Source organism: Chelonia mydas, chromosome 13, assembly GCF_015237465.2.
Source record: "Chelonia mydas isolate rCheMyd1 chromosome 13, rCheMyd1.pri.v2, whole genome shotgun sequence".
Taxonomy (NCBI): domain Eukaryota; kingdom Metazoa; phylum Chordata; order Testudines; family Cheloniidae; genus Chelonia; species Chelonia mydas.
In genome coordinates, this window is record NC_051253.2 from 16,274,926 (window position 1) to 16,288,648 (window position 13,723).

Genomic DNA, 13,723 nt, shown 5'->3' on the forward strand with positions numbered 1-13,723 from the left:
AATATAATCACGCTTTTCAGGAATTACTGGCAACAATTAGACTGGCCAATGCATGCTGCTGCCTGCACCGCTGCCACTCTCTGCACCTGCTTTATCCATTGCCTTCCAAGCCGCAGAAGCGCATAGATCATGGCACCAGGTCTTGCTGATCTAGAATGGATTATTGCTTAGGAAGCCTCTGATTACTGGCCAGGTTCTAACACTCTGCTCTGAAATATCAGCTTGCCCAGCCCTTGCCAGCACACATGATAAAGGGCTCTCCTTACACCATTGACAGTAAATCAGGATTCCTTTTGGCCCATGTGAGTGCAAGTTGATCTACAACATCTCACTTAACACCTTTCTGAGCATCCAGTTCCTATGTTACATTTCCCTCCCTGCTGCCTATGCATAACTGCCACATCACAGCAACAGCCAACAGGCTTGTCAGCTGCATTTGAAAATCTAAAGGCCCCAATTCAACAAAGCATATAAGCACATAGTAGCCTTTAACCACGTGTTTACATTCACTTCTGTTCAGCAAAGCACTTAAGCATATGCTTAACTTTATTATAGAATCATAGGACTGGAAGGGACCTTGAGAGGTCATCTAGTCCAGTCTTCTGCACTTGTGGCAGGACTAAGTATTATCTAACCCAGGGGTTCTCAACCTGGGGGTCGGGACCCCTCAGGGGGTCGCAAGGTTATTACATGGGGGGTCGCAAGCTGCCAGCCTCCACCCCAAACCCGGCTTTGCCTCCAGCATTTATAATGGTAGTAAGTATATTAAAAAGTGTTTTTAATTTATAAGTGGGGTCACACTCAGAGACTTGCTGTGTGAAAGGGGTCACCAGTACAAAAGTTTGAGAACCACTAATCTAGACCATCCCTGACAGGTGTTTTGTCTAACCTGCTTTTAAAAATCTCCAATGATGGAGTTTCCACCACCTCCCTAGGCAATTTATATCAGCACTTAACCACCCTGACAGTTAGGAAGTTTTTCCTAATGTCCAGCCTAAACCTCCCTTGCTGCAGTTTAAGCCCATTGCTTCTTGTCCTATCCTCAGAGATTAAGTACAACAATTCTTCTCCCTCCCCCTTGTAACAACCATTTATGTATTTGAAAACTGTTATCATGTCCCCTCTCAGTCTTCTCTTCGCCAGCCTAAACAAATCCAATTTTTTCAATCTTCCCTCATAGGTCATGTTTTCTAGACTCTTAATAATTTTTGTTGCTCTTCTCTGGACTTTCTCCAGTTTGTTCACATCTTTCCTGAAATGTGACGCACAGAACTGGACCCAATACTCCAGTTGAGGCCTAATCAACGCAGAGTAGAGCGGAAGAATTACTTCTCATGTCTTGCTTACAAGATTCCTGCTAATACATCCCTGAATTATGTTAGCTTTTTTTGCAACAATGTTACACTGTTGACTCATATTTAGCTGGTGGTCCATTATGACCCCCCATATCCCTTTCCGCATTACTCCTTCCTAGGCAGTCATTTCCCATTTTGTATGTGTGCAACTCATTGTTCATTCCTAAGTGGAGTACTCTGCATTTGTCCTTATTGAATTTCATCCCATTTACTTCAGACCATTTCTCCAGTTTGTCCAGTTTGTCATGGGCTTACATATTTTATTGAAACGGGGTCCAATGCTGGTTGCCGAGGTTAGGGTGACCAGATGTCCCAATTTTATAGGGACAGTCCCGATTTTGGGGGCTTTTTCTTATATAGGCACCTATTACCCCCCACCCCGTCTCGATTTTTTACACTTGCTATCTGGTCCACCTAGCCAGGCCAACCGGAGGAAGATAGCATCTGATTCGCTCCCCAGCTGTGATTTGCGTTCATCCCCTGGATAGTACAAAATGGTGCTTCCTCCCCTCTTTGCACAGAGAGCCTGCAAAATTACCCCATCCTCAGCCAGCTCCACATTCCTCCTCTTGATTGATTGTGTGTATGCTAGGTGCTGTACAAACAGAGGACACTATCCCAAAGACTATACAATCACAGGCCTCGATATGGCAAAGATTTATGCATCTGCTTATCTCTACTTTCACGAATAGTCCCACTGAAGCCAATAAGACTGCTTGGGTGCATAAAATTAAGCATGTCTTTGTGGGATCAGGTCTAAAACGATGGTGGATAGATAAAAAAAACACTAGACAAATAGGATCCAGTTCAAAATTCCCCTCCCTGCTTCCAAAACCCTCCAGCTGAATACCCTGACCTAGGTTACGTCTAGTGCGGTGTCCTTTCTCACAGGAGTAGCAGCCCTCTCTCCATCCTTCCAAACTATTGGTGCAAGAGCCTTCTTCTCTGCAGCTCCTGCCATCCCAAACAGCTGACCTGTACCTTTCCAGTGCAATGGCTCACCATCAATTTTCATCTCTCTCCTTTTCCCCCTTTTATAGCACCTTCCATTTGAAGCTCTCAGATGCTTTACAATCTTTAATAATTTATCCACTCAATAGCCTGATGAGGAAGAATAAATCTTATTTTTCTCCATTTTACAAATAGGGAAACACAGATGAAGCACAATTAATTTTTCAGAAAACTGCATGTATCATACGTACAAAAATGTACATACTTTTGTGTGCTTATTTAACCATGATTTATGAGTAGTCATGGTAACTGCACACACAAATGACTGGTTAGATATGTATCAGAGGAGTAGCCGTGTTAGTCTGTATCCACAAAAACAATGAGGAGTCTGGTGGCACCTTAAAGACTAACAGATTTATTTGGGCATAAGTTTTTGTGGGTAAAAAACCCCACTTCTTCAGATGCATGGAGTGAAAATTACAGATACGGGCATAAATATACTGGCACATGAAGAGAAGGGAGTTACCTCACAAGTGGAGAACCAGTGATGACAAGGCCAATTCAGTCAGGGTGCATGTGATCCACTCCCAATAATTGATGAGGAGGTGTCAATACCAAGAGAGGGAAAATTGCTTTTGTAGTGAGCCAGCCACTCCCAGTCCCTATTCAAGCCCAAATTAATGGTGTTAAGTTTGCAAATGAATTGTAGCTCTGCAGTTTCTCTTTGAAGTCTGTTTTTGAAGTGTTTTTGTGAAGGATGGCTACTTTTAAATCTGTTATTGAATGCCCAGGGCGATTGAAGTGCTCTCCTACTGGCTTTTGTATGTTACCACTCCTGATATCTGATTTGTGTCCATTATTCTTCTACGCAGAGACTGTCCGGTTTGGCCAATGCACATTGCTGGTTAGATATGAAACAGGTCGTTTGCACCTGCCATTACTGCCACTGCATTCACAATTGGAGCTACGCATATGTGCATACATCTTCCTGTAAATATAGGCCTAACAAACTTCTAAGTCATAGTTAATCAGTGGCAGAGCCAGGCCTAGAACCTCCGCCTTCTGATTCACAGGCCTATGCCTAACCACATCATTCATCCCCATTCCTCTTCATTTTTCTCCCTGTCTTACATTGTTAATTATTTGACTTTGCACTGCTGTTGTTATTTGGCTCTCTAAGTGTCTGGGAATACAGTGTGTCTGATGGACACTGTGTACATACACAGCTGTAGTGTTAGTCTTTTGTCTTCCATTCTGGTTTCTCAGAACTAGGGGCCTGATGCAGCAAGTTACTTGAGCACATGTTTAACTTTAAGCACAGAAGTATTCACTGCCACCATGGCTTATTAGCAATAGCTGAAGTGGCAGGCAGAGTTGTAGGAAAGATATCTTCATTGAGCATGCGGAGAGGCCTGTCTTTACAGGTTGAGGCGCTAGAGTTTTAAGCGTAAGAGGACTGGGCCAGCTTGTACTCTTGGGCCCCCTGGTACCAACTGCTAGACTAAGTCCCTCTTGAAACGTGACCTTCTTTCTTTAGTTCCATTAATTATTCTATAGTGAGCTGTTCCCTCAACTTCATTGTGACTACTCAGGTGCTTACAGTTAAGCCTGTATTAAGGACCTTGCTGAATCATGTTCTAGATTAGCGTTCTGTCTTTTTGTTTTCTAAAAAGCCCATAAGGACATAGACAGCCAATATTTCACCAACCTGAATAAGACACCTAGACAATTAGGAGTGGAGCAAATCAGTGTCAGAAACATCCACCCCCAGAACGATTGTCTATGGCAGACGCTGGGGAACTTAGCGAAAAAACTTTTCTATTAGCTGGCCAGCAGTGCTTTTCCCCTCTGCCTGTTGAATGAGCTCCAGGCACTTTCTCTTGTTCCTGTGATTCCCTTTCTGATTTACTTCAGCCAAGTAATTGTTTCATCATGTTGCACAGAAATATTTTCCCAGTGCATCACTGTGACATTCATTTCTGAAACCAATGCTCCTCGGCTCACTGATACATAACATAAATCATGCTCCCTGAGCTTCTGCAGACCCAGATCACAGGCAGCCCAGCATAGGAGGGAGCGGTCGGTTATAGGTTATAAACCAGAGGGATTTTTACTTTATTTTTAGAGTCCTATTTACTGTATCAGTAATTTGGAGGCATCGTTGATGAAATACCTACCACAGGCTTCATTATCTGCTGTTGCAATATACTAGTAAGCCAAAGTATTTATAGAAAATAAACAAGCCATGATGGTGTTGGTTTTAAAGGGGGGGGACAGAAACCATTAAGCTCTGTAGGCCCTATCAATGACTTTATTTCCTTACTTCACTCTGATTGGCTCAGTGTGCAGACTTCTTCTATGTTAGAGCCAATCAGAAACAGGTCTGTTCATAAAAGGTCAGTGTTTTTAAAGAGCACTGCATACAGGGAATATGTTGGATTTATAAAGGCTATTTTTTTTAATTGTGTTAATTGCATGAAATTACAACATGGGACCTAAGTAAAACCCCAGGTGCAAACACCCCTGAATTTTGAGGAAGTACTTTGATACCCGGGTGACTGACAGGTGCCTTCAAAATATCACAGACAGGAGATGAAGGAACAGGACAGGATGAAGACCAAGACCACCATGTGGATCAAAATGTGTATCTAGATTCTGTCCCTTTAATGGGCTGAGCAAAACCGGAACTAAACACGCCAAACTTTGGGGAAGTTGAAAGCAGACGAAGATCAGAACATTGTGGCTCTGTGTGAAATTGGTGGCAGCCAGTTGAAGGTCTGGGTCCAAATTCAGCTCTGGGGTAAATGGAGGCACCTCCATTTGTGTCAGTGACATCATTTATACCCGAGCAGAATTTTACCCCTCCTGTCTCAGAATATAATCACCCACTTTTCTAGGGGGGAACAGAAGCTTCCATAAAATAAATAGAAAACAGTTGAGCAGGCAGGTGGTAACAGTTTCCAAAAGGCACTTTGGTCGTGAATGAATCACACTGATGGAGAGTCAGAATTAGGATGAACTCAGCGGTTTCACTTCACAGAAACTCATGAATACGTTTCCTTTGGCTTTGGTCCATGTAGTATTACACCCCCTAATATTATCTTTTGAGCTTCAGGTTCAAACATATCCAGAAATTCAAAGTGAAACTCGATTGCAGTTCACCGAGTTTTGCATCAGGACCATATGGAACCATGGATTTCACATGAGTTTGATGCCAATCTAAAATGGAATCTATGTGTTTACATAGGGCCCCAGTCACTATAGCAACCTGGTACTCATCCACCCAGTCTGGATTGAAATGGAGCCCAATTCTACCTGAGAGACTCAAGAACCTCAGGAAACATTTTGGGAGATGTTATCTGAATTTGTTCCAATGCCAAGGGAATTTGCATGGCTTCGCATTCTATACAAACACTTCCCATGGCTCTAGTTATGAAGTATCTTTGGAGCTCAGCAAATAATTTGCAAAGGAAAATTTATAGCCAAATAGAGCCTCTTTTCCTATTCAGGGACTATCTGCCAACGGAGATACAATTTCCTCAAATATATTTTCTGTTTAACCTTGTCAACATATTTTATTTAACTTTTTTTTTTTATGGACTGATCACAAATATTCAAAACTTGAGCTGATTTGTTCAGTTGTGATTGGTCAGTTAAGTTTGTGGTGTTGTTTTTGTTCCCTGATTGGATAAGTATTTTTCAGCCCAAATACTTGTGGTTCTGTGTGAATTTAACTCTACTTTCCATTCACATTGGTTCCTGCAAATTTGAAACACACCAATTTGTGCTGATAAAACTGTCTCTCAAATATTTGCACAAAGCAAACATAAAAGGGTGCAAACAGGATTCATTTAAAAATTCATAGGATTTTGTTTGCATTATTTCATCCAGCTCTAATGTTTAGGAGGACTTATATATAGCAAAAGAAGTTAGGGCCCAAACTATCACTGTCCTCTACATGTTGTGTAGTCATATCATGTCAAACTGGATGCAAATCCTACCCTTTTGATTTATTCATGTTCTACACTTACTTTGTATTTATGTGACTGACTGCACAAGGTGCAGGGAGATAATTGGACCCTGAAGTTTAAAATATGAACATAAGTGATGAGGTATAATCTGGCTTCCAAATTTTTTTTTTCAGTTTCTTAAAGCAGATATTATTTTGAGTTGCAGTATCCTTCCTTCTAATTTAGAACTACTGCGATTGCAAGGGTAAATCTCAGTCATCAAAACTCAGTTATACTGCCTCATTTATAGTTTCCCTGGGCTGTTTTTTAGATATTTGATGGCTATCACATGATTTCAAGAAGACAAACCTGTTATTAAATTAATATACGACTGACCCTTCCAATAATCCTTTTGTGCATGTTTGTAATTTGTAAGATTGCGTTTATTAGTGTGACACAGGAAAAAATGAATGCAGACACAAACAAGAGTAATTTTTAACAATAACTCCTACTGCTGCAAATTCCAGGGGTAACTAATGGAAGGCAATGCGAGTTAAGCATCTTTAGAACGTGAAGCGACAGCACATAACATCAGCAATGCAGAAAACTATTGCTAAAATATCGGTGACACGCAGATACCAAGGTGACAAGTGTAGTACAAGGTAGGCAGATTGACAGATAACTTGCGTAAAAGTTAGAACTTGTTAATATTTTTAGTTATGTTCATTTAAACAATACATTTTGAGGAATGGATTTTTTGTTGTGGAATTAAATACCACTGAATCCAAACGGTGTAGCACGGGGGGGGTCTCAAACTTTGTCTCTCTGAGGCCCCCCGCAACATACTATAAAAACTCTACGGTCCACCTGTGCCACAACAGCTGTTTTTCTGCATATAAAAGACAAGGCCAGCGTTAGGGGGTAGCAGGCAGGGCAACTACATGGGCCCCATGCCACATGGGGCCCCGCGAACCTAAGTTACTCAGGCTTCAGCTTCAGCCTGAGTTGGGCGGGGCTCAGGGCCCCAGGCTTCAGCCCCATGCGTTGGGGCTTCAGCTTTCTGCCCTGGGCCCCAGCAAATCTAATGCTGGCCCTGCTTGGCAGACACCATGAAACCTTCTTGGGGGCCCTGGACCCCTGTTGAGAACCACTGGTGTAGCAGATTCAGAAGTGGAATGTAGAGCCTTTTAGAAACAGAACGTATATGGCAGGGATTTGATGTTCTCATGAGGAATATTTTATTTCTAAAGACGGGGAAATTCTGCTATGTCCTACCCCAGCAAAACCCCATTGGGTCAGCAAGCATGAGCTGGTAGAAATCAAAAATCAGTGTTAACGATAACTTGGGGGGGAAAGGACTGAAATCTGAATGGTACACACATATTTCAAAGGAGACAAAATTGTGCTCATGATCTCATCCTGATCCTTTACTTCAATGGGAATTTTGCTTGCATTTAGACTCCACGATCACACCCCAAAATATATTTGGCTCCTCAATGAGCATCCTCAACATAGAGAAGCAGAAGAGACAGAGCAAAGTGACAAGTGAGGTGCATGAGACTCTGTTTTCAATCACCAGGGGCTCTATTAATGGGACTCTAGATCAATATTTGAGAATGAGCTAGATTTGGACAGGGACGGTCCCCGTTTCTCTGCTGTGATCATGCTTCAATGAATTGCACAGATTGCTTTGTTTATTTCATTTTTGTTTCTGTTTCCCCCCAGATAACAGTCCCTGCATATTTTATACTAGGAAATCTTTTAATTGTGAGGTATTTTTTCTGAAGACTAATATTCCATGACCCATACACACCTAAAAACATTGCAAAGCTGCTCCACTGTAAGGTAGGTGGCTGGTTAAAACATACAAAACCAGGGATTCATGAATTCTTATCCTGGCTTTGACACAGATGCCCTCTGAGGCCTTTGGCAAATTACAACATTTTGCTTCAGTTTTTATCTGTAAACTAGGGGTAGTAATACCTACCTCACCAAAGCTCAGTGTTGCACTGATACATTCCATCTGAGTTACACATGGTCCAAATTAAGGGAGGCATTAGATTCTGTAGCAATAATCCAAGTAGTCTTTATATCAATCTGCATATGTGCTGGAAATAGGGGTGCAGGGGGGTGCTCCCGCACCCCCTGACTCGAAGTGGTTTCCATTATATACAGTGTTTACAGTTTGATTCAATGGGTCTCAGCACCCTCACAATAAAAATTGTTCCAGCCAGTACCCCTGTCAATCTGTCTTGATTACAGCTGTATGGGTCCCAGTTAAATTATAGCAATTCCAGGCTTAAAGGCAACGGGTTAGCCCATCCATCATCTCTGGTGCAACTCCACTGCTGGAATTTGGCCCACTGATTTATAATGTTATTTTAAACAAATATTAGGATCTTTAATATGTCTTCTCTTTCAATTCCATTCCCCCTCACATCTGCCCTCCACACAAAGATTTGGATGGAAATGTTGTCCTTTATAAATGAAATAAGAAATGTTCCTGGGGATATTTCCAGCCCTTCATTCAGCAACTCTAAAGCCAGCAGTCCTCCCATGTAACTCAGAACTATCACAAGTTTGATAATAAATGGGCCTTCACTGCAGAGAAGAGAATAGGATCTAAATATTAGGATAAGTTTTGTAACTAGAAGAACAGTTCAACAGTGGAACCAGTGGTAAGGGGAGGTTGTGGAAATCACCATCACTAGGTAGATTCAAGGCAAGACCTTACATCCATCCAGTCTGCAAGAAGCTAACCTGCCACAGTGCAGGAGGGTTGACTAGATAACCCAAAAAAGCCTGATTCTAGGGGCTCAGAAAAGCCCCTTAATTACTTTGTAAAAACTGCAAAGCAAAAGGGAAATACAGCTGCACTGAATCTAATCCCACACTCCTTACTCTTGCATAGCTCCTAGTGAGGGCTATGGGGGATTTTCATGAACAGAGAGTTACTTGATCAACTCCACTATAGACTCTAGGAGTTTTCCCTGCCTGAGGAAGATGTGATCATTGTGACTGAAAATTAAAAACAACTGCCTCATTAAACGACATATTTCGTGAGTAAAATCAGTATCAACAAACACCAAATGTAAGGCTGCTCCACATCCACTCCCAATCACTGTCCTTTACAGTAAAATATATAACAGGCAGCAAGTTCAAACCCACACCCTTAAAGAAGCAGAACCTTTGTGCCCTACTGTAAAGCACAGTATAGAGGGGTTAAGGAAATTCTTTCCTGTAGTTTTCGACATCTGGATTTAGAAGATGGATGTGCTTAGAGCACGCCTAGTATGCTGGAAAATGCTGAATAAGACCTGAACATGTACCCAACTCCCTGCACGTAATCAGCTCTAGACTCTCGTAACATTTTACAGGCACATACACAAGAGCAAACTATAGAGAGCCATGACATATGCAACTCACAGGCCTTGACAAATCCCACATAGTACAGCTGCTGGCAGAGCCTCTATTATCTTTGTCACAAAGTTCTTACGGCTCCTTACATACATCCTCCTATACCCGACCTTTTACCCTAAATCATTACCACCACCATCACCACACACCCACCTTTCAAAAACTCAACTGTATCAGCAGCTTCTTTTAGAAACACGTTTTTAAAAGAAGGCTCAGTAGGAAATTATAGAGTTGTTCACACATTTCTCACTGGGCCTAGTTATGTGAAAGAGAGGTCCCTCATTGCTGGCCCAACCGCCGTCCAACACAAAAAATTCCATGTTATCACTATTCATTGCTGTAAACCATAGATGTCAGAAATGCTGAGTCACGAAACTGAGTGGCTACAAAAACTTGAGCTTTAAAGAAAGACTCCCACCTGATTTCAAGCTTCCTCATTTACTTTTTCTTTTCCCCACCCTCTCCAACACTTTAACCTTGTCCCTCACTTGGAGGGACTTTGTCAAACATTTTTCATGGTTTGGATGGCACATCTGGGTCTTGTCCTGTTGAGAGTTATGACTGTTGCAAAAATCCCAAGCAGTATTTAACTCGAGGGATTAGAGGAAATTCAGTGAGGCAGCAAGGGGGAACTGGCTGAGGCTCCTACAGCTAGCTGCTCTTCTCTGGTTCTCGCCCGGTTTTTTTGCTGAGTCACAGAGAAAGTCAAAAGGCCAACAGAAAGCCCTGATTCCTGACACAGCCAGATCTAGCTGGCATTTCAACTGATTTCATTCTGGCTTTAAAGTGCCTTTAAAATAAAACAAATTTCCTTTTTTTCCTAGCCATAAAGTTTATTAAAATTGTTCATTAATGCTTCAAATGTAGCAAGAACGTTTATAGATCCCAAAATATACATATGTGTTTTTCTTATAGAAATAGATTATTCTTTATAATAAAAAAAACCGCAGGAACATCTTTAACAGATTACTCAATCCATGACTGACAGTTACACGAGATTGCATCATGTGTACACAGCATTCCCAGCCATGTTTAAAGGATTGCATCACTCTCGGCTTTTTCTCTCCCTCTCTCGCTCTGTTTTAAATAACACGAACATTCAACAAACTCTGCAGAGAGACCGCTTCGGGGAAAGGGGGGGCTCGGTGGGATTGTAACATAAAAAAACAACATTACCATCGGCAACTGTCATTCCGCCACAAGGTGCCGAGGACCCTCCTAGGACAAACAGGCTGCGGCGGAAGTTTCTTCCACCAAATTGCAAACGAAAGACGACCGAAAAAAAAAAACAAACAAACCAAAACCCAAGCTTGAGTCTCTCCCCATTTCTTCCCCCGCCCCGATCCAATCTGTCCTCATAGTGGAGGGAAAAAGCAGCCACCAGATCCCTCCCCCCCCCCCCATCCTCCTTCCCCAAATTCAAGCCCTTTCTCCCCCTCCCAACCCCAACCACTGCGGCTGTAGCAGTGTCCAACGCTGGGGCTAGCAGTGGCCAGATGTGGCCAGCAGGGGCTCGGGCAGCTGTTTGAACAAGTTCCGGAGGGTGCTCAGCTCCCGGGAGAGCTGCTCCACTTTCTTTTGCAGCCGCTCGTTCTCGGCGGTCAGTTCCAAGACTTTGTGCTGCGTCTCCAGGTTGCGCAGTTTGGCTTTGTCCCGGCTCTTGCGCACCGCGATGTTGTTCCTCTCCCGGCGGATCTTGTACTCGTCGCTGTGCTTGTCCACGCTCTTCTTGGACTTGTTCTTGCCCCCGGGGGCCCCGGCGTAGCCCCCGCCGCCGGACTTGGAGGAATCGGACGGGTTGGGGGTGCCGGGGGGGCTGGAAGAGGACGAGGTGGACAGGTTGCCGCTGCTGCCGCTGGGCACCGATTGGTAACCGAGGTAGGAGCGCATGGTGCTGCCGTAGGGGGAGGACATGCCCCCCGGCCCCGCGCCGCCGTCTTCCTTGCGGGGCCCTTTGCAGGAGTCCAGGGACTCGAAGACCGGCTCCACTTTGGTCTCCACGATCTGGGGCGGGAAGCAGGTCAGCAGCCCCCCCGGCTTGTGGCCCTGGCCGCCGCCCGGGTGGCAGTGCCTGGGCAGGCTGATGTAGGTGTAGTCGGGCTTCTTGCTGCCGCCTTTATAGTCCTCGGCGAAGAGGTCGGAGAGGAAATCTTGGCTGCTGCTGCTGCAGGGAGGCTCAAAGTTGCCCCCTGCTGCTGCCGCCGCTGCAGGAGGAGGCGGCGGCGGCGGCTGCTGGGATGCTAAGGGGTCCAGGTAAGAGCTGATGTCGATGGCTCTCTCGTGGTCCCCGACGGTGAGCTCGGTCATGGAGCGGCCCCCTGCCGCCCGCGGCTTCGGCTTGCTCAGAGCAGCCAAATAGTCCGTCTCGTAATAGAAATTAGCCACTTCCATGGATTTAAAGGCGGGCGGCTGGATGGGGAGGCATGCTGGGTCCCAGGCCACCAGGCGTTGCATGAAAGCAAAGGGGGGGTGCAGGGAGGAGGAGACGCCGCAGGGGGGGCCCCCCAGCCACAGGATCAAGCTGCCAAAGGTGACGTGGGGGGCCTGCAACTCCTGCCTCAGTCTCTGGTGCTGGGTCCGGCTTCCCAGCTGCGCTGCCCACCTGGGCTGGCTCAGATCCGGCGGCGGCGGCGGCGGCTGCTGCTTCTCCTCCGGACCATCTGGTTCTAGGTCCCGAGTCCTAAAGTCTCTGACTTAGGAAAGTTCCTTTGCTGTTATTTATAGGGGCGGTGGATCCCATGGCAACAGGAACGTCACTGGCTGGCTGCCTGCCACCTGGTGCACACTTTGTACAGTTGTAATTGTAAACTACCGCCTCTAGCTCCGCGGGGGGCACTTGGTGTGTGTGACTCTGACCTAGTCATTCATAAGAAAAAACAGGGCTGGCTTCGGAGCGGAGGGGACTTATTCACACCGTCATTAAGGGGAGGGAAAGATTTGGGCCGGAGAAACGGATCGCAGCCTTCTCCTGGCTTCTCTCTAGCTGTTGTCAAAACTCCAGGAGATGTCACTGGGCGGTAATCAACCCTGGTGTGACGCTAGGGCATGGACACGAATGCACCCACAGTGGGACACTGCATCTGCCCATATACCAGTATGGGCTTAAACCCTTGAGTCTCTCCCCTGCCTGATCCAATCTGTCCTCATAGAGGAGGAAAAAGCAGCCATCAGATCCACCCCTGTCCTTCTTCCCCAGATTCCAGCCCTTTTCTTCTCCCTCCCCAACCCAAACCACTCCGGCTTTAGCAGTGTCCAGCTGTGGGGACAGCAAGTGGCCAGATGTGGCTAATAGAGGCCAATATGGGCTGGATCCATTGCCTCTGAGGCCTGTGATGTCGGTAGATTTCATCTGTCGATCTCAAAGTGTTGTGCAAAGGTGGGTGAGTGTCAGTATTCTCATTGTACATATTAAGGCACAGAGGTTAAGTGATTTGCCCAAGGTAGCTCTTCAAGTCAGGGGTAAAGCCAGGCAGAGTCGTCCCATAGGTACGGTGAATCGGGGCGACTGCTCCGGGCCCCATGCTTTGATAGGCCCGCAGGGCAATGCGATTGGCTTGTGTAGTCGGTCCTGTAAGTGACAGGTCAGTCCCAGAAGTAAAGGATTCGTCACTTCTACCCTGGGCCCACACACCCCTAGAGATGGCTCTGGAGCCAGGAATAGAAGCCAGATCTTAATACCAATCCAGTGTCCTTTGAATTTTATCATACTGGCAGGCAAAATTGTCCCATACAGATGCACTCAGAACCAGGTTGTCACAGTGGTTGTAATGAGCATACTGTGTTGGCCTCGAACCAGGGTGATGCACTGCCTCAGAAGACCCTCTCTGTATCTGGCCGTGATTAGAAGTGCCAGGCAAATCCAAAACTCCCCTCCCCACCTCTGTGTGCAGGGCTGATGGCCTTAAAGTTTGGCCTGGCATGTTTGCCTTATATGGTATGTTGCAATTGTCAGAGTACACAAGTGATATGGAGTTTGTGCTCTGGGAGTTGTATTTAAAATGAATAGAAAAAAGTGAGATATATATATGTAAAGGCATGGGATGCAATTAT

General features: G+C 45.1%; 1 protein-coding gene across 1 annotated transcript; it reads right to left on the bottom strand.

The window, feature by feature from the left end:
• Positions 1-7,843: 7,843 nt before the first annotated feature.
• On the bottom strand, positions 7,844-12,380 carry CEBPB (CCAAT enhancer binding protein beta). The gene has a single exon (XM_037915557.2). The coding sequence runs from the start codon at positions 12,125-12,127 to the stop codon at positions 11,156-11,158; it is 972 nt and encodes a 323-aa protein (XP_037771485.1). The 5' UTR covers positions 12,128-12,380; the 3' UTR covers positions 7,844-11,155.
• Between the last annotated feature and the right edge of the window lie 1,343 nt (positions 12,381-13,723).